Consider the following 26,736-nt stretch of genomic DNA (forward strand, 5'->3'; position numbering starts at 1 on the left):
AAGACAAAGAGAAAGTTGTGTCTGATGAGGTCCTGTAGCCATTGCTTGGTCAGTTTCAACAGTTTTCAACAAAGAAATGGCTATAGGTTCCTGGTTTTAATCATATATGTGCATACTCTGAAATTAACTGCCTTAAGGAGCAATCCATTTAATTTATATGAGAAATGAAAAGGACAGTTTATCTAAAACAGCAGACTTTTTATTAAATCAATCTGATTGACGAGTATTAGAATAAGAATGCAAGCATCCTTCAGCTCCAAAGATGATGGAATTGAAAAGGATATTTTTGTATGGTACAACTAGTAGGAGTACTTTACATAAATGCTGCAGTTGTGTATTCTTTACAGACCCTCAACTGGCAGATTTTTTATGTCTATCTAGACATTATTTTGATATGGAGGAAAACCAGGATGCATCTTACATACTCAATTCCCTTGCCCACTGACAATGTAAATCTAACAGACTCAGGAGTTCAACATATTCAATATCCATACTAAATAACGAGAACTCATCTGGCTGCAGCCTCATTGGAAAGTGGAGGAAGAGAAGGAATAATTTTACAGGTGGGGAAGACAGCTGGCATATTTCCTGGGTCTTATCTGTCAATTTGCACAGACCATCCTTCAGAAAAGATGTACTAATTTTCATCACTGACAGCAAATTAGAACACTGTCAGCAAGGACATGATGAAGCTACTACTCTAGGAGTACTGCTGGTAACACAGGACTCAGTGACTGTAATGCTAAATTCAACCATTAATGGTCCCTTCAGTCCCATAGTAAGAATCAGCACTAGGTTTCCCTAAGGCTTCTTTCAAAATGTCATTCCAGTCTTTCAGTAAAAAAATAAAAAATAAAAAAATAAAGCCATAGAGGCAGACTGTTTCATCACAGAGCAGGTTTGCAATACTACAACAGTAGGTCAGCTGTAGTCCAAGTTCTACCCTGGTAATAGGAAGAAAATTTAAGGAGGCTCACAACACTCCAGTCCTTATACTGCCATATATGAACATGACGATGCCGTGATCTTGAGAGAAGTATTAAATAAAGATTTTGAGATGGACGTGCACTTCCAGTGGGATCTACACTGATGTTTACTCAAAGAAGAACAAAGCTTGTGTGGAGAGAAAAGTCTAGTCAAGAGGAAAGGAAAGGAAAAAGCACTCCACAGAGGACTGACAGAAGCTTTTATTACTTACACACACACACACGCACTCTTTTTCTCCTAAAAGAGGATTCTACCGTCTAGCACAGCATGCATTTAATATCATATGCAAAACAAAAAAACACAAAGCAAAATAAAAAACAAGGATCAAAGGAAGCAACAGAAACTACATCCACAAAAATGAAGAAATGGCAATTCTAGTTGTGTTTCCTCTATGCCTAGAAGATCTGCTCTTTGGAGGGAAAAAAGAATCAATAATTCATTCTTATTTTTGTGAATTACAGCAAGAGCTACTTTCTTGTTCTATTCTCATACTAAATTCTACAGATTCCTCATTTTTTAAAACATGACAGACTACATATAATGTAAGTCACCTTTTGCATCTGCAGTATTCAAACACTGTATCTCTAAGGCTGACAGTTTACACCAGCAGGATATGTTCACAATGTGAGCATTATGGCAGTTTAGATTACCAGTGATCAATTTTTCTCTCCCTTGGTATGCCGCTACCATTTGCTTTGTGCTTACACAATTCTGACCACCAGAAACAAGAAGTTGAAACCTGTATCAACTTTTTTTTTTTCCAGTTCATTACAGTTCTCATGAGGATCTCATTTCAGTGTGTTTTTACATATATGTAAAATGTGCATGTGTGCTTTTGTATAAATATACACATCTACTTTTTATTCCCATCAACATCCATCACACTATCCTTTGTTCTTCCTGATACCATGGCAAGAGGAAACACAGATGTAGGTGTGCTGCAAAAAGCTTCATGCTCACATAGTCATCTTATGTATTTCCCTCATACCTGACTGTGCATAAATTTCAGGTTAATTCCTTCCAGTGTGACCTGCAGAAGACCTCCTTCACCAGTTTTCATATCCTGCACAGGAAACTCACCACCCAACTCAGGGCCTGTGATATGTTAAGAAAGAAAAAGAAACACAAACAAACACACACACACAACAGAGAGAGGGTATGGGAAAAGGGGAAGAAAAGAAGAAACAGAAAGCAGTCAGCCAAGTCGTGATATGTTCAAGTATTTTCAAGTATTTTCAAGTTCTGATTTGACTGGTAGTTACTCCTCTTTAAATATGACACTATGCAGATGTTTTGCTTTTGCTTGGATCCAGAGTGAGATATATGGGGGCAAGCTAATGGTAACATTCTGTGCTGTGTACACACCGTACAAAGCTATTCTCAAATTTCCAACTAAAGGCCCTTATATTTAAAGAAATTAGTAATAAAGCCTAGATGATTGCAGATTAAGCAACAAATATTCCCAACAAGTAAGATCTTGTACCTGGTTTAATGCTTTGCTGTCTTGCTGCTGCTCGCTCCATGCTGTCTTTTACACAGTAGTATAATTCCCGACACTAACATATAAAAGAGTAAAACAGCATTATTTTCCCACATTACAAGGGAAGCAAATAGCAAGATTCTACAAAAAAAAATAAAAACAAGCCTCATGTGGTACACAACAACAAAACCCTGTAAAAATTCAACCACAGCTAATTACTTGATTGTATTTATATATTATTATTATTTTTTAAGTTGACGGAGAAACTACTTCATAGCTAAATTGCCCAAGCTACAGTTCACGCCATGGCACATGGTCATGGAAAATATAACCAATATAACCAAGTTTACTCATTTTCCTAATGCAGAAAAAGCTTAAAAACAATATCACAATCCCTCCCTTTCTCTCGTTGATTCAGAAATCAATGTTACCCGTCATGCTCATTTAAATTATCTATTCGTTATTTATGTCAAATAGAAAAATATGGCTTAAGGAAATTAGCTAATTCTAACTCCCCTCTCTAATATCAAATAATAGTTAAGCCATAATCTCAGAGTAAAATTTAGGAGAAATTTCTATCCAAGGCCCAAAATACATACAGTTAGCTTTCTGAGTAACTTCTGTAGTGTACTGATTTTGTCATTCTCTTTGTATTTATGCCTGCATTACGATTACCTGGTCCATGTAAAATTATTTTTTTGAAGCAGAAATCTAATTCCTTTGCCTCAGAAATAATAGCTTTTCAACATATCACTTGCAGTTGCAAATCTTTATCTCTTTCTTGCTGGTCATTGTTCAGGCGTTACTGGAGTTTAAGAGTGGCTGGATTTTTTGTAATAGGTTTAAAGCTATTTCTTTATATTTGCAAATAATTCTAAGGAGAAGAAAATGGCCTTCAAATCAGTGGAGAAAGTAGACATGCATGAAATCAGCAAAATCATACATGGGCCAAGGAAAAAAAAAATCATCTGTTTTGTCAGTTTGGATTTTCCGTTAAAATCAACGCAATTAAATCCATTACTAAGGTAAAGTATTATTTAGCTTTACCCCATGAATCTACCACAATATTTTGAATATCTTTGTAAGCCTCCATGCTCACTCAATATTTGGTAATTGAAGTGTTTTCCCTCATGGATCGGAATTCAATCAGACACTAGACTCTCTCTGTATTCTTCAAACCAAAAAAAAAAAAAAAAATCAAGTAAAAGCTACCCTTTTTTTAAATTACATCCTGCTGTACTACTGCCTCCAGGTAAATGACGAAGCATAATGCCAACTTCAGGTATCAATGCTGTTAACAGCCACTGCAGTTTAATAATCAGTACTGGAGAGGGAATACAATTATTTGATTAAAACATGGAATATGACATACCAATATATTTGTTCTGCACTGACTTATCTCATTATTAAATAAAATGTGTACCTTCTTTGTGTAGAACTTGTTCAGTTGCGTCTCCTGACCATTCCTCCGCCAGAGGCACAGCACTTTTGTTTTGGGACAGTAAGTCATGTTTATGAGTTTCTCATACCACCAACGTTCATACACAGTTCCAATGTTGCTTCTCAGCACAATGCAATCATCACACACCTGGGAGCACAAGATGTTAGATGAGATTTCTAATACTATTTACTGAATGCTACTAGTTGCATTATTATTTGTTCTTGTCTCTACCTCCATGAAAAATATGTCTCCTGTTGTGTCTGTCCCAGCATGGACTACAAAAGTCTGCTTCTTGATGTGGCGGCTGCCGCTGGGTCTCACAGGGAGTTCCCGTCCATTCTAGATAAGAAAAAATGCCATCGTGAATGAATTTTGAAAACAATTTTCTTGAAAAATGTCCAGTAGGTGACACTAGAAGCATTTTCAACAAACAATAGAAAAATAAAAGTTTTTAATACAGCTGATCAGAGGCAATTTTGGGCAAAGCCTTAGGCAAGATACTGCACTAAATTCAATTTCAAAAAAAGTTACTATGAGAGTTATCACAGCATAGGAAAACCTTCAAGCCAGTACCACACTCAGTATGTGCTAGTGTGTTGTTTGGGTGCCAACTACTGTTAATATTGCAGTAAAATGGTCTGCTTCTTCCTCCAATTAACTATAAGAGAATTACACATCCTTTCTGTACAGAAAAAAAAAAGTTCCAGAGTTGTAGAAGTGCTCTGGAAAATTAGCTCTCAGAAGGCTTATCATGCATCTACCCTGGTGAAAGCTGTGTTCAAAGCTCTCTAATTTTATTAACTTATCTGTTAGCCTATATTCTTAATGAGCAACACAGAATGTAAAGTTTACTCTGCATTGTAGCTGACAATGTGAATAGTTTTGAATAGAAACCGATCCAGACAAACCTTACAACCTGGTGACCCATGGAAAACTAAACACTGGCTACAGTTTTAGTAAGAACAAAGGTTCCCCTCAATAAAAGTGATATTAAGAAAACATTAGGGTTGCAAAGAACTCTAGTACTGAAATCTCATGTTTATACATATTTATATCATAGTTCCATTTGATTACTGCATATAAGATTACAAATAGGGTCATATCATCATAGTCTTTATGCTGTACTTATAAAGGCAGTTTTTAATAATCCAGTTTGGTTTTAATACTTCTATCTTAGTATTGCAGAGCATTTATAGAAGAATTTTGAGGTATCTTTTTCCCCTTATACTGGAACTCCCACAGATACATCACTCATCACTGTATTACCTACCAGATTGGCAAGCTTGTCTAGAATATCATTTATTTGCTGGCTGTGCACCAATCCAATATGTGATTTTCCCATTAGACGACGCACCTTTTTCCTAATATCATTCTTATTCACCTGGAAAGCACATATAAAGACAGTTACTTTTCTGTAATCACAGACAACTCCTCACGTCTCCCAAATTCAACATATTTTGGTTTCCATTGCTAAGACTACTCATTGCAGCTCAACCATGCTAGGTTCTCTTTAACCCAGCAGTACCAGCAGAAGTTGCACATGCCCAGCGACTGGGAAAAGTGGTGTAAGTGGTACTGTGCTAAACAGATTTCCTGCCTACTCCTGCACAACAAAGCAGCAATTCCATTATCCCCCACTTCCAACTATTGATATTCCAAATACACTCAAATGCCATCTTAAAACTTACCTTCACATTCCCATTTATATCAGGAAAAAATCAATACCTTGCTTCTCTTTCCCCACCCAAAAATTTAGATAAAATAAGTTTTCAAACTATCACCTGCGTACACCTAGTTTAACTGTCAGGCTGTTGCACAGCATAGTGCATCAAAACTGTTACAAGACTGTCCTGGTAACATGATGTACTACAGGCGGTTCCAAACATGATAACAATTTTAGAAGATTGATTTTCCAATGATTTTTGATGGAGAATTTGCATTATCTAAGAAATAACACAAACTAAAAGAAAGATATTATTAGTAGCCACCTACAGTATTAAGGTCCACTGAATGAGAAAAAAAAAAAAAAAAAGGTTGCTTAAAAGTCATTGCAAATAATATGTTGAGATGCATATTGATGTGCATATTTGCAACCTGCCCATACCCTCCTTTCACCTCTGACTTCCCTAAGAAGATCTGGAATTTGCAGTTCTAAGGGAATCTGATTAGATGATGCTCTCTACCTATAACTCATGCCCTTGATTGTAAGAATGTCCTCTTAAAGGACATTCTTAAAGGTAGGGCTAAAAAGTTTCTATCTTGAATAGAAGTGTGTGTGCATACTCATTGCATAGAACTACTTAAACTCAAACGATGAAACTCAAAGAATCTCCACGTTCTGAAATAATTTCTTCATTAAGATCAGATGTTTTATAATATTATTTTTTACTATACTGTTCTGATCTCTGAAAAGAGATGTATGGTTTCCAAACACCACCAACAAAACATACTGCTTAAATATGAGGAGTAATCTATTAAAAAAAGTTACCTTTATCATAAGCATATAAGCAATCATATTATGTAGCAGCGTAGCCAACAAGCGGTCCTCATCATCCTCCAAACGCTTTCGATCATGTTCTCCCAGGGAAAGATACCTGCAAGAAGAGCTAGAGCTGAAGTAGGCTCACAGGCACTCTTCATCCAACTCACTACAGCACTGGCAGAGAACAGAACACTATTTGTAAAAAGTGCATGGTAAATAAAACCTCCAAATACACTAAGTCAAATGGCCATTTTCCATTAAATTGCTGTGATCACTTTAAACATTGCCATTATCATCTAGTGCAAGTAACTAATATATGCTCAGTGGTAAAGTTCTCAGTGGTCTACTGGACTTACCCATATTCTCTTTTCCACAATTGTAGCTTCATGAGAACTGCTATAAGAAGAACATTCAACTCAAACAACAGCTACCCCCTTTAGAGCTTTACTTCTGCCTTGCAGCTGCATTTAACTCATGAAGGAAGCGTGCAGGCACTCTCTTTTTCTAGTAAGATAGATTTTAAACTGTTTATTTTTCCAAAAACTAGCACCCCGCACACTGGTATCTTTATTCCAGAATACAATCCAAATAAATCCTATGCTTTATTAGTGATCCGGCCTATTGCATCTATTCATAGTGTGATCACGATTACATGACCTATTTCCCTGGAAATACCACCTCTCCATGAGCATTAAGAAAAACTTATCAAACCTGAACACAGTATTTCAGTAGCAGGAGATACTGACCAGCAGAGACAAAAGCCTCCCTTTGGAATTGTCAGTTACAGTAACAAGGTTTACAAAGTGGCAATAGCATTTGCAACAGAACTTAAATTATATTCTTTTTACTGCTTAAGCCCCAGGTCTACTGAGAACTTCACCTGTCAATCATCTCCTGGGGTCCCTGGTCCATCCCCATTCCTTCTCTCTCTAACATCACAGCATCCAAAAAAGCATCTTCCCAGAACTGCATCTGGTCCCACAAAGTTGAGCGCTCTTTACCTATGCAATGCATACAAAAATTGGGCATTTATTCCAGTCAAATACTTTAAGATCAGTTATATTTCCTTCCCACACCTTGAAAATACTATAAGCCAGCACACAAAAAAATCTATTATTAAAATAAAAAAGTAACTTTTAAATCACAAACAATATCACAACTGAAGTGTACAGTAGAAGAAAAGACATCTCTCATTCTAATTCACAGCATAATTTTTTGAAAACCTTAAAGAAAAGAACCTCTTATCCCTGTTCTTTAAGGAGAATGTTTTCTTCCATATATTGTTAACACTGCCTGAAAGCGACGGGAATATCTCACACAAACACAGATCACAGCAAACACACAGAGAAGTGGAAAGATGAGATTATTACTCATAGAGAAGGTTTCCATTGCAGCATCCTCTAACTGGTCCCAGACAGATCCTTTATCCCTACCTGCACCATTCCATGCAGGTAGGAACAATAAATGGAAAGGATGAAAAACAGAGGAAGAGAGAGCTCTTGATTAACAGCAAGTCAAGATATACATTAAAAAAAAAAAAAAAAAAAAAAAAACACATAAGAAGCCAATACACTGCTAATTTAAGGTCATGCTCAAAAGCCATGAGTTTAGTAGCCCTCTATTTGAAGACTTAAACTGAACGGTCTTTTGTAAAAGCTCAGCAATACTCAGCAATACTCAGAAAAAAATAATTTCAGCCTTATGTGCATAACTAAGATCTTTCTTCCCTCCTTCCAACAGTTTAAAGAACTAACTCTTATTCAAGAACAAGTGCATGGAATAAGCTACATTTTATGCAAACTAGTCTAGTCACCCATCTTCTCTTATTCCATCTCCCCAGCAAATCCTTTGCTTTACCCTGAATGGCCTGATGTACCCTCCTATTTTATCAGCATGGACAAACAGGAGGTGGTTAAAATGGTCTCTGGTAACACGTAAATTCCAGTCTGAGCCAGACATGACTCCCCTTGAACTTCAGTCTAAACAATCCCCTTGCCCTCCCTCCCCCAAAATAGTTTACCCAAAAGTCCTTCATAGAGATAGACACGCTGGTTCCCATCCTCTTGAACTCTCCCTGGAGTACTGCCTTTGTTATCCTTTACGCTCTGCTTCAGGTTATGAGACTTTGCCTGAAAATGATACAAGAGGTGTCAGACAATTTAATTCTGCAACCTGTAGGGGTTTCTTGCAGTCCACTGCAAGTTTACTTAACAGATAGGGTTTGAAAGTTATATTTCGTAAACACTTCTCCCACAAATGTTGATAAAACAAAAAAATTGCTCTGTTAAAAAAAATGAATTGAATTTTACTGCACACATATCTTCCAGTTAGAAGAGGATATTTAAATGTTATGACTACACTTCAGATAGTTTTAAAGTACTGTTTAAAAAACAAAACAAACAAACAAAAAAAAAACAGAAGAGCTGCTAAACCTATGACGATGGGTCATCACTTTCCTGTATCAAAGAGCTGCCAAGATTCTACCAAGCAGGGGATCAGTTCCTTTTAGTTAAGTAAATTCAAACACTATCACCTGAAGCTGTTTCATTTCTGAAGGGTAATTAAATGACAGTTGGGTTGAGAGTAATATTGAATGAGGGTGGTAGAGCCTGTAACATGGCGTGAGATGTGAACTGACTATTCTCAAAGAGCCACATATTGCACAGGGTATGAAGAAAGGTACGTGGATCCATACAAAAAGTAATTAATTCTTTAATATCTTGTTATTGTAAATCATTGTTGATTAACCCTTAGAACAGAATCAAAGAACCTCTTTCACACATTCACTAACATCAACATGATTACTGTACAAAAATTAAAATAAAAAGGAAGGTATGCAGCATCCTTACAAAAATAGAGCTAGTAGCAGAATTTGTCTCAATTTCACTGTCTGACACAGTGCCCCTGGATCCTGTCAGATTGCCACCATTTTCCACACTTGGGCCATCACCAGCATTGCTGCTCAAGTCACTGTCAGCTCCTAATGTCTCTCCAGAGCTGTTACTAACCTGTGGAGAAAAATAAAGCTGTTATCTTCACAGACAAGACACTGTGGAGAGAAAAGTTTTAAAATGTTTCCTCTTAAGGCATAAAATAATAAGCTGTGCAACCAAAGGCCACATTTGCCTTTTCTCTTTCAGTGATACTATTCTTGCACAAAATCCCCATAAAAAAATGAAGATATACTCAATACAACCTTCAGAAAAAATACAGAACTGTTTAGTTTGGAAGCAACCCATCAGGATTCTCTATAGTCAAGCCCCCTTGCTCAAGCAGGGTCAGCTAGTGTATGTTGTTGAGAACCATGTCCAAACAAGTTGTGAAAATTTCCACACACAGCAATTCTGTAACCTCTTTGGACATGCTGTTCCAGTGTTTGACTGCCCTGAGAATAAAATAAGTAAGTGTCTTCTTGTGTTCAGATGGAATTTTCTGTGCTTTGACTTTTGTGTTGATTGCCTCTTGTCCTGACAGCAGGTACTACTACTAAGAAGAGTCTGGCTCCCTTATCTTCATTCCCTCCTGTATGGTATTTATACACATCAGTAAGATTCCCCCTGAGCCTTCTCTTCTCCAGGCTGAAGAGTCCCAATTCTCTCAGCTTGTCTGTGTTATGGAAAATGGTGTCAAGAGCTTTACTAAAGTTGTAGTAAACACATCCACTCCTCTCCTCTCATACATCAAGCTAGCTATCTCATTGTCTGAAGTTATCAGCTTGGTTAAATGTGATTGCCTCTTTGTAAATCCACATTGACTTCTCCCAATCACTTTTTCTTTCGTGTATTTGGAAATGTTTTACAGGAGATTTTCTCCATCAACTTCTCTCTTTGCCCTCTTCCAGTCTTCACGAACCTCTCTCAATCACCATAACTGTTCAGAGACGATCAGATGTGGCCTTGCAGCAGCATCAGCCAGCTCCTTCAACACTCGTAGCTGCAACCCATTAGACCACATGGACTTATGTCAATCCAGTTTGTTGAAGTGCTCTCTAGCCTGATCCTCCTCCACCAACAGTAAATCCTCCTTTCTCCAGACGTTTCCTCTGACTCCATGGGCTGGGAATTCCTGATGGTCAGTTTTACCAGTAAAGATTTGTCTTGGCTTTCCTAACTCTACCCCTGCCAGATGGTACAGCAAGTGCACAGTACAGGTGATCAGTAGAGCTGTACTGGAAGCAAGCAGACGTTTTCATATGGTTCAAACACTTAAAGGTAATACGTCAGAGGTTTTTTCTTGCTTTTAATGCATCAAACCATCTGCATTTTTTGCTCTCAGGTTACATTCCTTTATAGATGGTTTATACACAACTAAGCCATATTTATAAAAGGATTGCAAACCACTAGTTCCACAAATACACCAATATGTACGAATATGTACCAGCAACAAGCATCACATATGATGAATACAATCTGCTAATAAAATAGTATGTATATCCTGGCAGACACACATGCTTGCTACACAGTCAGAGGCTCTGGAGAGAGAACACATCATAGGCACGCTACTATGGGTGAGAGATAGTATGCAGGCATACTGTACACAAAATGTAGGCATGAAATGCCCTACCCCGCTTTACCAGGAAATGAATTACATCAAGTTTTCACTTTGGACATATCCTACCACTGTGCTAACTTCAGAATCCTGGCTGGTACTTCGGACCATAACTGCTGGTCCTCCACTGGGAAGAGAGTCGAAATCACTCTTCTGCAATCAAACATACAGAGGACAGGAAGCAAAGTCACATCAGTTTAGTTTTTATCATCATGAGAACCCCACTTCCCATTCCCTTGGGATCTTAAATCACATGGCTTATACTTCACTGGTTCATGAAGCCAATCAAATAAGATACTACTGCCTGCAAGTCAGAAAGGCCTTGGGGTCCTACAATTGAGGAGCTAGCAAAGACCAGTACCCTAAAGAAAGTGGGGTAAAGGGGAGGGAATTACTAGATGAGCCTATCAAGTATTCTCAAAATCTAGTTTTCCCATAGTTAAGCAGCCAACAGAAGAATCTTCCATCTTACCACATAAATAAAGCAAGTGTAGGAGCAACTCACCTGAGAACCTGAGGCCAAGCTGAGGCCACTGTCTGCACTGATCTGGGATTTTTTCTCATCTGTTTCTCCCAAATCAAAATGTTTCACACCTTCTGGCCCTGAGTAAAGGGAAAAATAAACCGTTATTGTATCAAGAAAAAACAGTCCATCAGAAGGCAGATGACAGACTGAAAGCAGGAACAGTACCAAGAAAACAAACTTGCTTTCTTGTTCCTTGTTTTTTATTCCTTGGTACTGTAAACAAGGCCAGCAGGACACATCTGCCATTCTTCAAATGTTAGTTTGAATTTCAAGTATTCAAAAGGCATAGCCCAACAGTGACTATCACTAAACAGTACCTTTGTTAGCCATTCAATAGAGAAAAGAGGACAGACAAAGGTCAAGTAAGCTTCCAGTTACAGTAACACATGCAGAGCAGTTGCCATTCAACTCTAGGAAGCCACTTCCTTTATTCCTGGCAAAAATAAGGGATACCTAATTGCTTGGAGTCATTATCCTTTTTAAAACAGCTAATTTGCTCAATGTCTCACAGTGCGTTTGTTGCTCTGAGGTTGCCCACAGCAACTATCTCGGCAGTAATCAGGCAACACTCTACAAGAAATAATCGGTGATTATCAGTGTCACACTAGTAAGAATATCAAGGAAGAAGCTTGTATGATGCTGTACTTTGTAACGTTTGCCAATTATACAACAAATGGCTCTCCAGAGTTGGCAATCACACAGGTCAGTAGTGAGAGAAGGAAACAGCAAGCCTTTAGTCATGCATTTGTTAACCTGCTCAATTGAAAATAAAAGAGAAAAAAAAAAAAAAAAGAAAAAAAAAAGAGAAAAAACTTTATGTTCAACTTCCCATGCAGTTCTAGAACCATATCATCTATTGTCCTCTGATGGGATGGCAGAAGGAAAAGAGAATGATGGACAGGTAGAGCCTGAAAAGAAATTTGGATAAGCACTGCATGAAGTAAGTAATGAGGCAGGAAAAGAATGCGTTATAGACTGTACACAGATTATGACTACTCTCAGAAAGGGGAAGAGACTGAATGCAACACTTCTGCCATATCCATATCTGCCAACTATTCAGTAACAGGAAGGCATGATCCGCAGCTGGAATAGTTGTATTAGATACCCATGACTCTATCCAGTATCTCTAAGCAAACAATGCCACAGTCTCTTATAACCACTAATCACAACAACCTGGGAATTATGAACATGTTTGTGTTATGTGTAATATTAGAGAGGGCAAGACAGCGAAAAGGAAAGAAAAAGGGAAGGGAGGCGAGAGAGGGAGAGAGAGAGAGAAGGATAATATACAAAGATTTGTGGGAGTGAGCTTGAGATGGTATGTAAACTCATGAATAGCAAAGCCGTAGGCGGGCTGTGCAGACCATACTAGCTTCCTAATCAACCACAAATTTTCCACGTGAAATGTTTTACAGAAAGTCAATTCCTCATTTATTATAGTAGTCTGCCTATAGAACCATATGCCCTAGTTACTGTAAGTCAAATTGTAAGACCAATGTCAAACTATAAACAAAGTTATGAAAACTAAAAATATCCTTTATAAAATTTGTGATCTTATTTTCCACTGAAACATATATTGCTCACTTCTAACAGCCATTTTTTCTAGTCCTGAATAATCCCGCAGCAAAAACTTTAGCATCTCATTAGTACAGCAAGAATACTAAACTTCAGTTGCACGCTTTAAGCAATTTAAAGAGTTCCCTGTCCCAGCACAATTCAGATATATTTCCAGCAGTTTGATTTTTAACACAAGTGAAGCTGACTGATGCAGTTTAGGTGTTTGACAATTGTGAGCAATAATGGTAATTGAGTTTCAGAAGTACAATAACCACAATCATATTGTTGTAACTGTCACTTTACAGGCACTTAGGAACCTCCCCTCCCCTTTTTAAAAGGTTGTATATCCATTAGACATTTTTTAAAAAAATCTTCCAGTGCAGCCACCTAACTGAAAGGCCTGGTTTGGGAGCGTAGGTGCGTGCATGTGCTGTGTGTCTGTCACACACTCTCCCACCTCAGCAGAAAGCAACTCAGATCTTAAATGCAGTTTGCTGTACTGCAGAGGTATCCCCACTTGCTTCAGAAGCTCCATGCACTTAACTGAAGTATTTAACTGGGGAGCCTGAAAGGAAGGTACCAAATCCAGGCCCAGCCACAATGGCAGGAATTATCACCCGTTCATCTTAGCTGTTAGTTCTCCCCAAACTTCAGTCTGCAAAAAGGGACATTGGGTCTGCAAAGTAGAAATTACACTCATGGTTAGGAAACACCTACTACATCATGGTTTTTATAAACGACCTGTTGTCCTTATGTCATATGTCCCTTTTTATAACAGTGATAACCAAACCAGAAAAATCTGGTACTACAACTGCAGATAACACACATGCATATTTCAACAGATGTTAAGATTTGTGTCAATTTAGACTTCTATTTAGACTCTGCAAACAGACTCAGGTCATTTCACTCCTCCCTTAATATGGGATATAAAAACCAAAATCTGGTTGATTCCTTATTATGAGGCTGCTCTCTGACAGCCTTCACTAAATACAGTTTTTCACATCCACCTTCTCTCTCCCCCTCTGAAGTGCTTTTTGTTGCACACTGACTGTGGTCAGAAACTGTTCATGGTTGAATGCCAAATAACAACAGTTGCCATTCCAAGACTTGAAAGAACACTGACTTTTTCATTCCAATAACATTCAACCTATATATTCATGTCAAAGACTTGTTAAGCAAAAGTGGTCTTTAACTTGTAAGAAAGGAGATGGAACACCTTCAAATTCTATCTATTTCTGATATGGTGACAATGCAGAGTATCTGCTTCTCCTTCTTTGTAGAAGGTAACATTCAGGGGAAGAAAAAAACAAAGAAAGAAATAAAAAAAGACAAAAGACATTTGAACACAATTTCCCCAGGGCAAACTGATCTGTTTGGACTCCTCTATAAAACAAGATTTCCTGATAAACCTTTGTTCTTATGGGCATAAAAACTTATGTGCCATAGATGCGAGCTCACTCTGCACCTGGGGAGTTGGCAGTTATGGGGAGGCTGGGAAAATCAGTTTTCTATGTTTTATCATTTCCTTACTCGTTTTTTCCAAAGATTTTTGCTTTTTCACTTCCTGGTGCTTGTTCCACAATTCTACCCAAGATGCATTGAAAGCAGGAGAGAAAGAGAAAGAGTCAGCGGCTAGTCAGACAGGTGAAAATGGGGAAAAAAATGAAACAAAAAACCCACCCCCTTCATATAAAAAAAAATATATATATATATGAGAACTACTGAGTGAAGAGTTAGTTAACACACTTTACAAGAAATCAAAGTCAGGATTTGAGCACTGTATCATCTCTCATTTACAGAATTCACATTAGAGATGACTTCATACAGTTAACCAACTAAGCAAAAAGCAGCTATTACGAACATATACAATGCAATTCATCACCGTTCCTGAGAAAGGCCTTTAAGACTGTCAGATATTTCATCCTCCAAAACATGTGCATCACAATAGCTCTGATTAACATAAATGTTTTCATGTTTCTAGTTTGTATCATTGAAAGGAAAGGCACAAAAATAGCAGCAGCAATTATAAGATAACCTAAACTGTAGGTTAACACAATATTTAACCAAAATAATCTTTTGAAAATTATCACAAAGTTTACAAGTTACTTTTGACCTCACGGTATTCTCAATAAATGCTTGGCTCTGCCTTATCAACTAGTACCTACACACCAAAAAAAAATGAACTTCTTTTCATCCATTTGTTCCTATCAGGGTATGAAGAAAGGAAAACGGAGAAGAAAAACGCACAAAATATTAATCATGCTTAATGCCAACTTCCAAAAGCCTACTTAAGTCCTAACACCCTAAGCTAAGGGATTCCATAACAAGAAAAAATGCAGAGACAAAGGAAAAAATATCTGGAGTCTGTATGCACTTTCTTCATTTGAAGCTTATATATAAGAAGAATTATTGATGAGACACTTGCACATTTCTAGCATTCTCACTTCTCAACCCTCAGAAATGCACTTAGCTTTTCTGCTTAGTAGCGCCAGATCATTCCAAGTGCTGACCCGCTGGAGAAAGGAAACATTACAAGCCAACATGCTGAACTAAGTCTCAATGCAGGGGACTGTCCCCTCTCGCTTGAATGGTTAAAGCTGAGAATGCTACAGAGGTAGATATGCCAAGAAAAGTAGCTAAGGCAAAGGAAAGGAAAAAGCAGCATGATGTTCTATTGCTCTTCAAGGAAAATTCCTGAGGAACTAAAAGGCCATTGAAAGTGTGTCAGGAATCCATCCCATCCCACAGATGGCAGAAATTAAAGACAGGCTCTAAAAAAAAAAAAAAAAATCTGTTAAGCAATCTATCTACTAAAAATAATAAAAAATGGACTGTTTTACAGCTGTGGAGAAAGACTCCAAACTATTATCATTAAATGTATCAGGAGCAAGAAAAGTTTAGCAAGGAAGAAGAACTAGAAAGATGGCTGTTGGCCTGATTTCTAAGTCTGCTTCATGATGTACGGATATTCCTTCAACTTTCATAAGCACGTGGTGGATGAAAAAGATAAAACTGCCTATGGATCCAAACAGCATCCTGTAGGCCTACCTAGCTGACCACACACTGACATATAACAATCTATTCAGAAGTCGTACCAAATCTATTTGTAAAAAGGCTCTTGAATTCTCAGCCTATATGGTTCTATACTAAAAACCAGCAGGCTGAAAGTTACAATACCTGTCATTAAATGACTTTTAGTTGATGTGTCTGTTAATTGATCATTACAGTTACTCAAGTTTAGCCTATGCCATAGGAACATTTGAGAGCCTACAGTATATCCTAGCACATTAAAAACAGCCTAGATTTTACTCTCATCTTCTCTGTGAAAGAGGAAAAGAACAATCTGGACAGCAGGTCCAGAAAGGATTTGATGCAAACAACGTAGGTAGTGCAATCTTTTCTGTTTCAAAAAACTGATTCTGTTTCAAAAAACAAAAAAATATAGAGTGATCTGCGAGCATTAAACAATTACTAAAAGAGTAGTAATGGAGACTTCAGTAAATACTGAAATTTTCATCAAGATTTACTACAACAAATCAGTAAAACCAAACAAATGACTGACATAAGGTGGGAAACTATTAGCTATCAATTTTAAGGCCACTAGTATCCAAATAAAAAGGTCAACGCTACATTAATAACCAAGGACCCTGGAAGCAAGCAAATAACTGATGAGCTTTTTGGAAAGAAAGGATCAGGAAGCACTGTCTTCACAACAAATTTCCCAGCTATGCAATAAAAAAATATCTGTCATCGTTCACCTTAGAAATACGAATATTGCATACGAACAGACTTCCCTGTTATAAGGAATTATCTTACATACTTCAGATGTACATAAGTGGTCGACAACTTTCTGAAAGATGAACAAGAAAAGGAACTCAAGCAGGAACACATCCACCCTAAACTTCTGAAAACGTGGTGAAGCTCCTGACCATGGTTCCTCTAGTACAAGAAAACCACAAACATTCAGCTACTGTACCTCTAGATCCCAGAGATCCAGTTTAATTACCACATTAATACATACTGCAGGCATGGCTATTGCACACAATGTTGTACAAGATTTTACTCCTTCATGTTGATTACTTACATTGCTATTTCCTCTGTCAGACTTGGTCAAAAGGGTAGCAGCTGAATTTGTATTTTGTCCATAGAACACCAACAAGTTCACTGAGATTTCCATTTACATATCTGCAACCTGAGGCTGTAAATACCTTCCAGATTTCATTGAATCAATGAATTGCTTAGGTTGGAAGGAGCCTCTGGAGATCATCTAGTTGAACCTCCCCACTCCAAGCAGGTTTCATATGAGCAGGCTGCTCAGGACCACATCCCAGTCAGGTTTTGAATATCTACACAGATAGAGCACCCACAACCTCTCTGGGCAACCCGTTCCAATGTCATCTCATCTTCACTTTTAAAAAAAAAAAAACAACATTTTTTCCTCAAGTTGTTTAAATGAAGTTCCTTAAAAATACTTTGTTATTTCAGCAACATATAAATGTTTACCAAATGCTTCTTCCCTAAAGAAGTTAGTCTGGCATAGGAAAGCCTGCATTTCGCTCCATAAGGAATTCATTCTAGCCATGACTAACTCTGCTCCTGAATATCCAAAGCATTATCTTATATGAAAGCTTTATTTTTAGTTCTGTCAGCAGCATACCTCCTTTCTTCTCTTCTGTGGAAAAGAAAAACACTTAAGTACCCCAAAGCAAGCTAAACTGAAATGCTGGAAATTTGAATCTCGTAGCTCCTTGGGAGATTTCCAGATAGAATGTAAGATCAGCTTCTGAGCATTTACCTCAACAGATTACCTCTTGAAACAAGAAAGCAAAGAAAATCAGAGGTGATTGCTATCAGCTCTGAAGGACTTAACACCACTCAGCCTGCAGCTATTATTATTGACTGCAGCCTGCAGTCAGTATAAGAATGTCTGCACCCTTTCAGCCACATAACTACCCAGTACACTCATTCCTGTTGCTTTATGCCACATACTGGAGGTACAGCCTCACAGCAGCACACTGCTTTCAGAAGACTAATATTTCATGCTATGATTTCATTAAAAAGTTCTTTTAAACAGGCTAGAAGAAGCAATGGCTGAAATTTAACACAGAATATTTGTGGAGCTGATGAAATATTTTCCTCATATGCTGATTGTACATCTATCTTGCTAACAATCCACAGCAGGTTGGATCTAACCTAAATATTTTTTCTTTTTTCTATTTAATCTATAAAGCCCTTTTAATGTAAAACAATCTAATGTTTGTCTTTTTTTCCCAGACATGGACAAAAGCCATTCCGGCTATGAAATAAGAGTGGGAAAATTTCTAGAGACCAGCCTAGCAGACACTGTAAAGAAGGACATGAATTCCATTTGCTGTTGCATAGAAGGAAGATCCATCAGTACTGCTTACTGAAACTATAACACCACAATTTAAACCTTTTGTCAGTTCTTATTACTAACAGTTAGCAGATCCTTGGTCCCACTTCTATCAATCTATATAATCCAGATGTAGTAAGCAATGATTTAAAAAATGTTTGTTTCATGTAGTCCCTTCCATGGTTGCCCTTTCCAAAGTCCTGCTGGCCCTGTTTCTCTTGACATTTCCTGTTACTTGAAAACATCAATCACAGCAAAAAATGAAAGTTGACTGAAGTGTAATGATATTCAGAAAAAATTAAGATTAGAAAGCTTCTCGGAGAAAACTGTCCTGGACAGTTTAACCAAGAGCAAGTGAAAACACTTATGATTGTTCCTTGGGATCCAAGGTGTAAATGAGGCATGTTACAGCAGCAAATGTATTGTGTTAAAATGGAGACAATGCAAATAGAACCTAATGCCAAAACAGAAGCCCCTCCCACACTTCACATGTATCTCAATACACACCAATGGAAGCGATAAAATTTTCTTCCTTTAGACTCCTTGTGTCGAACTCCCTTGGCCCTTTGCCTGCAGGGCCCAGTCCCTTTGACATCAACTGAGGTACTGGCAGCTGCATCGCAGGTTTCAGCTCCACTCTTGGAGATGATGCAGGATCCTTGCCAACTGGAGTGACGGATCCATCTGTTGGACTTCGTTTTCTCTTTTCTGGTTCTTTAGAGAGAAAGAACAAAGAGTTGCCAAAAGAAAAAAGAACAAAGAAAAAAAAAAAAAAGACATAAGGAAATAGGAAATGAAAGCAGCAGACCTCTTCTATCATTCTCTGAGACTTCATCTAATCATATGTCCCCAAAGGCAGTTTGGATTATTTTTCTGCATCAAACTGCATGATTTGAATTACAGTTAAACCTTCAGAAGAGAACACTTAAATTATAATTAGGTTCCCAGTAAAGAACCTTCTGCAATTCTGCACAAACAATTCCAACAGCCGATTAAGCTTATAGTGAAAATTTCATATCCAAACAATATGAAATCCGGACTTCAAGAGCATACAGTGATAAAAGAGTCACTGCGTAAAGCAGCAAACACTTTTCTTACCTTTGTTGTAATAGTGAGTATGTGCTATTTCTAGAAGGCCAAAAACACTGGCCATGCCTCCCAGGCCAGCATTTGCATATGACTGCTCCAGGCTCAACACAGTACACTTCAACAAGTCCAGCATGCCTTTATAAACTTTGCGGCTGATCTCCTGCAATGAAAATCCCATTAGTGTCAATATTTCAGAAGTAAGAAAGTAATTCGAGAACATAATATTCTAAAATTGCTGTAATATCAGCCTGTAGAAAGTAATTTGATAACAAAAATCTTCTATGAATTGAACCTAAGCATTCACTAGGTATGAAGACCCTGCTGAGTTCAGCACTGACCACATCCTGTATGACATCCTGCCGCGCATCTTCTTCTGACTGGATCGTGCGATTTAGCTTGCTTAGTACAAAGACTCGGAGCTGCTCACTCTCCAGCAGGCGACGGACTCTTTTCATGTTCAGCCAGCCGACACCTTGCCCGTCGAGAACATTGTGTACCACCTCCTTCAGGAACTGCTGGTTCTCACTGATGGATTTTTAGAAAGGAAACAAGAAGGCAAGAGTTAATGTTCTGCTTACCTTAGCTTGCATGGGTATAGAGGTCTGGCCAGGACAAACCCATAGATGCATTTCCAAAACTAAATTTACAAGAAAACCTCAAATCTTGCTAGATTTGCTGCTAACCACTGCTCACAGCCCAAGCTGTGTTCTAGGGGTGTAGCATCAAACATTTTTGTTTGTCCCTTATTTCCTGTAATAAGCTATAATCAGCTTTTTCTCTAGTCCCACTATCTACCACTCTACTGCCCACTTTCATAGCACTCCTTAGAATCCATCGGAAGTCTCTATGCCACAACATTCTTCCCTTGGCTGCCTTGTCCCACCTGTAGACTTTCTTTGCATTCATAGCACTAGTGCTGCAGCCCTAGCATGCATACTGTTTCAGCTCATTTTGCTACAGGGGAGGGAATGGTAAAAAGGGAACACCTGTGCAGCCTGCTGTATCCCCAGTCTGAGCCACGCTTTTTGTCCTTAGTTATCTCCTATCCCCTTAGCTCAAAGTAAATTTTACTCTACATACAGCTGCTATGCAAGAAGGGAGGAGAATGAGAAAGCACAGGTCAGAAAATGTTTACTTCAGCATTCCAAGTCCATTTCCAAGCTTGAAAAAAGTTCATGATTTCTGATGAACTCATGTAATCAAACTGCTTCACATGACTCAGCTGATCCCCCGCTTGGCACACTAAACTGCTGGCTAGACTAGCCTGATCAGATTAGACTTGACTACAAAGAATAAACACTGTGTAAAGCAGGGTCTTTCATGACCTGGAATATTTTGGATCTCAGACAGGAAAAGGAAACATTTTGAAGGACAGAAAAACACAAATATGTGCTATTAACTGAAAGGCCGTCTGTACCAAATCTTCTCAATGTGTGCAAGCTTGGGGCCATAGAGAAGTACTATGCTATTTTCAACAGCTAGACTTCTAAGGGAATGTTTGACAAGTATGACACCACTAACATCACTCTATGCTCAGAAAGCAATTAAAAATATTACCTGGAATTGCTACTTCGTCCCTGAGGCGATGGAGATTCTCTCTTCACTGTTGGGCTGTGCTTAATGACTGAAGACTTTTGATCTACCAGGGCTCGTCTGTTTCCTAAACAGGAGAGGAAAAAGGATGAGAAGAAGGGGGTGGGAGGAAAACAGTCTGCTCCCAGGACAGTAACAAGCAATACTATGGTCGGCTAACACACCTATTCAGGTTACAAGTAACGAACTTCAAACAAAATGGAAACTCCAAAAAAGCAGCAGCATATATCATATTCTAGCATCACACATCGGCAGAAAACAGTAATGGGAGTAATGCGGAGAGAAAAAGAGAAGATGGTAATGGGAGCAGAAGGTGAAAGGCAGGAAAAATTTGGCTGCTCTGCATGCAGTTGGACAACAAGAACCATCTTCAAATTAGTCACTGTATGTAAAAGCATAATGCATCGGGGGTGACTAGTATAGATTAGGTGATACTGGTTACCCAATGAGAAAGGGAGCCCAAAGTCAGGCATAGGGAATGCTGGAAATTGTTACATCATGCACAGCTCATGCTGTAGGGAACCCACCTTCATTGCTTACTGGGCCAGCTTCAGTAATAATCTCCATTATAGTATTTAACCCAAATACTGGGACACAAAATATACAATTAGTAGTGTACTACAATATCTATGCTCCCCACCATCAGCATCAAAAAAAAAAAAAAATAAATAAAAATAAAAATAAACTACCAGCTTTTTCCCAGCCCTCCCTCAAAACAAAACCCAAATGACGCTAGAGCGGGAAGGATGCTTGAAAGCCCAAGACAAGGGCCAGCGTAATTAATCTAACAGATAGTGCTTGACTTGAAATTTGGCATCGTGGAACCACTGTACTGCATCTTCATGGATACTATTGCACATATCGAATTTCAAGGGCACTATCAAAAACATCTGCATCACTGAAGAAAAACAATGTAAATGGATGTGCATGAAATAAAAACTAAAAAGGAGGATGGAGAGTGATCAAACAGCAGCAATGAGATGGAGTCCCAGCATCATTTCCCATTACAGTTACAAACACAGAGTACCACACACACTTGGTAAGAACGGGTTAACGCAGCAATTTTATACCTGTACAACAGAGACAAAAACATTTAAAAAACAGAGAAGTGCCCAGTGGAAATCCCAATGAGCCAGCATGCACACACAAATGAACACGAACACACACGCACACACACTGGCACATGCACAGAACGAACTGAGCTACTCCATGAATATCAGACCCTCGTATGCACACAGTAACACTGAAGGCCCTGCACAATTACAACCGTCAAGAAAAGAACACCAAAGTGCAGAAGATGAGGCGCAAAGCACAAACATGGAATGGCAAACCCCATCACTGTTTTCTTCCAATGTATGGAATTAATCGTTAAGTTTACCCATGGAAATAACCCTGATATGAAGCATGTTTCGTATCCTGCACAATTGGACATGAAAATGTAACCAACTGGTAAAAGGTTGTCAAAAACAGCTGCGCAGAATCTCTGCTAGTGTTTTCACCATACCAGTCCTGTTCCTCCTCATTTTACACACAGGGAATGATTACTTGTCTCAAAAACAAAGTCCAAAGCAGAAACACAAAAACAGCTTTTGGCCTTTGTTTCTACAAGGTCAAAGGTCAGCAAAACATCATACCAACCTTCATCCACATCCCTTCCCACTTCCAGATTAAAGTAATCTTTACCGATGAAAATGATGAGGAGGAAAAAATAAATAAAATCAACATATTAAAACAAAAGCAGCAACTTCTAATTAGATAGAGTAACTCAAAAAATTTTATGAAAAGAAACCTTCCCTGATTTAGCAACTATTATCACATCCAGTGCAAGGATGACCAGGCTGTCTAATTTGAATGTAAGAGGGTCATTTCTCTAGTCCCTGGTTCAGTCATGCTATCTAACAAGAGATGTCCCAATTGGAAGATTGTGCACCTAAGTTAAAGATGGATCTTTACTCTCAATGAGCTGAAGCATGTTTATAATTTGAGGCTGATTGGAAAATTTCCATATAATGAATTGAAAGTAACCCAAGTTACTGAGGGTTAATCATGAAGACAGTGGCAGTACAACAGTAGAACCTACCTCTTTGTTCCCATTCTATACACTAAGGACTTAAAAATAATACAAAATAAAACGCAAAACAAAACCAACATTCACAGCATACCCATTAACACAGGGTAGACTAGCTATTTTCCCAACCCAACACAGTCCGGTTGTTGGGAGGAAGTCTGACTGAGAAATATCAAGACAAATTATTGTCTTGATAACTAACCCAAACTACCAAAAGGCTTCACCACCAGAATTCCTTTTAGGGATAACACCTCAGACTGCCCAGTAACAAGAATAGTAAAGGCTGTAAGGCAAAGGGAAAAATGGTTACCTTTCAAGCTGGGAAAGGGGGTATTCTTGTCTCTCCCAACTTTGGTTGGTAGGGCTAAGTTGGACAGACTGAAACTTGTGCTGTGGTTTCTATACAAGCTGCCTATGACAAAATGGAAAAAACAACAACAAAAACCACAATTAAATGCCTAATACTCATTGCACACATCCAGCTTCCTGTAATTCACCTTCTTATTCAAGATCCATAATGATAGAAATACTTTTTTTTTAATCCAACAACATTATAAGCATCATACCATCTTATTTACAATACACCTGCATCTGTAATCAGATTATTCTTAATTGTATAAAGCATAATTTTTGGCTCTCATCCTACAATCACTGCCGTTGTGCCTTTGAGTCTTAAATGTACCACCAATATACACTTATCTCCCTGCACTTACGCAGGTAACTTCACATCAACTGTGTCTTCTAGTTTGAGACTCCTCTTAGGAGTAAATAAATGGCAGGGGTCACATGAGAAAACAGGATGATGAAAGATCTCTAAAATACATAAGCTTGAAGTGAGAATTGTGCAGAGAGCCTTATGCAACTCTCTAAATGTGACACAAAGGATTGCTTTAAAATAGCAGCTTTCAATTTACGAGGAGAAAACAAGAGCTTTTCATAGCACCAGCATATTTTTAATAGCATTAAGAAAACAAAAATGCACTGTCATCTGTATAAGATTCCCATATAGCAAACCTCAAATAGTTCATTTTAAATGTCAGTGTACTATTCCAATTTGTTTTTTTTTGTTTCCCCTCAGCCTTATCTTAGTAACAATCTTTTTAGCAGAAACATCCAATATACTTTCCCCACTGCTACAAACTTCTTGCCCTGCTCCCTACAGCAGCAGAAGATTCAACCGGCTATATCTTCTCTCACACATTAAAATAATTTAGATTAGTTTTCCATACCTGTGGGTTTTATTATTAAAATACAATCGAAAATAGTCAAGAATTTAATTTAGCACCTAAACACAAGACATGGTAGCATGGAAAGCATACTACTGGTAAGAAAGTCCTTCTTACTGAAAAATATCTAACACGGTAGTTATCAGCAACGTAAGTAAAAAAGTTCCTATGGTTCCCAGCACGGCTTCTGAAGTCCTGCTAACAATTTGACAACCAAGTTATCCTCTTGACTAGTCATCCCTCTACTCCATCTCCCTGTAAACTCTAATAAATAATAGCAGTTTAATGAATGCATTAGTACATACTTGCAAAAGACATGATGCCCCCAAAACCTTCACTGCTGTTGTTAGAGACAGTAGAGTTTGGGGAGCTGGCCCTGGAGTCCGAATCTGCATCAGAATCGTTGGCCAGTTTTAAACTGTTTGGACGGAGTAGCTTCTGAGACCTTTGAAGAAATAAATACAAATGCTATTAGCTTTTTCTCCACCCAAAACCTTGTAGAATTATGAGAGGTCAATGCTGGTCTTGTTCCTTGACTATTTTCACCACACTACCTTTACCTTGTGGGGAAAATTAAGGAAGAAAAAAGTGAGGGAAGCATCTTTACATTCAAGCTTTCATTACCTTTCAGGACATGTTGAAAATTTGTTGGCAGAACTGCATTGGTGGATTTGTGCGTGAAAAAGTTGTGCTTTGAAAGCAACAACAAGAAAACCCAATGTCTTCAAACACAGTAGTAACAAAGCCCCTCACATTTCACCGCCAAATACAAAGCTTCACAACCAAATTCCCTCAAAGGTTTCCAGGAATCATTAGGTGATATACTAGAATGTTTCTAAGAAGAACTGGTAATTCTGTTAGCTCCTACTATTTAAATAAAAGCAAATACCTGAGGGAACTGAGCAAGTGCCTTTACTCAAACCAGAATGGTTTGCAGAATTGGAACATTAAATAGAGATGACCAATGCTACATTTCAGCTGCAAAAGACATTGGAATGAATGTTAAACTACATGAAACAGATGGAAACCCCAACAGAGCTGTGCAGAAGGGCAGGAGATGGGGAGGACTCACCTGCTTCCATTAAGATTCTGGTTAAATCTTGGGGTGTAGCTCTCTTCCTGCTCATCATCTTCATCCTCTGTAGGAAAACCATACTGTGGCTCAAAGTATGGATTGTCATACTCTCGTTTCCTCACCACCCCTTCTGAGGAGGTCATGCTGACAGCTGGGCTGTCACTCTCGCGACGATCCAAGCTCATCTTGGGAAAGCTTGTTTGCAGTGGCAAGGAAGGGAGATGGTTTGAAAACCCAGCAGCCAGCTTCTCTTCCATCTCTGCTGAATCTGCAGACTCCTGTGGACCAGTCAAATCATAGATTTGTTTGAGAATTTGTATTATGTACAACTGAAGGGTGGGACAAGGACAGCCATTTCAAACTGGGAAGTCTGTAGGGTCCTTGCAGATCCTGGCTCTCCACCCAAATCCCACTATTAGTCCCTCTGACCTAGGATTTTAGAAATACCGCAGTATTTGTGCATCGTTCTAGGGACTTTTTCCCCTGTAAAACAGATCTTACTGTTAAGTGTTAGCTTAACTTACTGTTAAGTGACAGCTCCAACATCTCTGTTGTCCTGCTTTGACGTTATGGAATCAACTCCCACATTTCCCAAATAACCACAGATTCACGAGTTTCCCCACCCCATTCCCTGTTCTTCCAATGCATTAGATTTTTCCATACTGATTAAAAGACATTCCTGCAGCCACACCCTGGACCACCACCCTCTGTTAATAGTGTTTTTCAATACATGGGAGCTTGTAAGCACAGGAATGACCTGTCCCAGTATAGGAAGCTACCAGTAAACTCCACCTTGCTCAAAGTCCAGAAAGAGCATGCAATTTAATCTGTGTGTAGTTTCACAGTCCCATTAGCTTTTGCCCTTCTCAAAACGAACTACATGAATTCTCCCTCTCTTTATATCTTAATAACACCAATCTTGGGGCTGAATTAGTCTCAGTACACACATGATTCACTCCGTGGATGACAGTGCTGGGGCTGCTACTGGCTGTAGTACTGGAACTTGAACGAGGCTGGTTGTTCTCTTGGGAGTTCTCACTGTCCATGGCTTGTTCATCCAGATCCCCTGAGTATTCTTGAAAATCATCAAATTCCACTTCACTAGCATCACCGAGGGCTGCATGTGTCAGGGGGTCAACATCTGTAAACACATCATTTTGCATTAAAGAACACTGCCTTCCTCAGCCTTTTGCTCATCTAAATAAAGATCACTGGCAGATGGGGACTGCTGATCAGTAGAATACAGAATCATGTAAGAAGCTTCGTTGTGAAGGGGTTTTGCAGGTTATC

The 26,736-nt window shown here is 38.5% G+C and overlaps 1 protein-coding gene across 28 annotated transcripts in view; it reads right to left on the reverse strand.

Annotated features, from left to right (window-relative positions):
* The window catches only part of MADD (MAP kinase activating death domain), a 65,156-nt gene that overhangs the window by 10,859 nt on the left and 27,561 nt on the right, over positions 1-26,736 (reverse strand). For 7 of the 28 annotated variants that reach the window (XM_032188683.1, XM_032188682.1, XM_032188677.1 and 4 more), the window contains 23 exons: positions 26,394-26,587; positions 25,444-25,724; positions 24,677-24,816; positions 23,456-23,557; positions 22,716-22,754; positions 21,605-21,664; positions 21,042-21,144; positions 19,823-20,009; positions 19,494-19,644; positions 18,903-19,109; positions 14,552-14,605; positions 11,444-11,541; positions 11,008-11,091; positions 9,240-9,398; positions 8,411-8,519; positions 7,761-7,823; positions 7,271-7,391; positions 6,397-6,502; positions 5,179-5,289; positions 4,140-4,247; positions 3,891-4,055; positions 2,471-2,543; positions 1,976-2,082 (listed from right to left, as the gene is read on the reverse strand). In XM_032188683.1, the coding sequence (XP_032044574.1) occupies positions 1,976-2,082; positions 2,471-2,543; positions 3,891-4,055; positions 4,140-4,247; positions 5,179-5,289; positions 6,397-6,502; positions 7,271-7,391; positions 7,761-7,823; positions 8,411-8,519; positions 9,240-9,398; positions 11,008-11,091; positions 11,444-11,541; positions 14,552-14,605; positions 18,903-19,109; positions 19,494-19,644; positions 19,823-20,009; positions 21,042-21,144; positions 21,605-21,664; positions 22,716-22,754; positions 23,456-23,557; positions 24,677-24,816; positions 25,444-25,724; positions 26,394-26,587 (2,822 nt within the window). The remainder of the gene's footprint in view (positions 1-1,975; positions 2,083-2,470; positions 2,544-3,890; positions 4,056-4,139; positions 4,248-5,178; positions 5,290-6,396; positions 6,503-7,270; positions 7,392-7,760; positions 7,824-8,410; positions 8,520-9,239; positions 9,399-11,007; positions 11,092-11,443; positions 11,542-14,551; positions 14,606-18,902; positions 19,110-19,493; positions 19,645-19,822; positions 20,010-21,041; positions 21,145-21,604; positions 21,665-22,715; positions 22,755-23,455; positions 23,558-24,676; positions 24,817-25,443; positions 25,725-26,393; positions 26,588-26,736) is intronic. The other 21 variants (XM_032188687.1, XM_032188685.1, XM_032188680.1 and 18 more) reach the window with 5 other exon arrangements.

Source organism: Aythya fuligula, chromosome 5, assembly GCF_009819795.1.
Source record: "Aythya fuligula isolate bAytFul2 chromosome 5, bAytFul2.pri, whole genome shotgun sequence".
NCBI lineage: Eukaryota > Metazoa > Chordata > Aves > Anseriformes > Anatidae > Aythya > Aythya fuligula.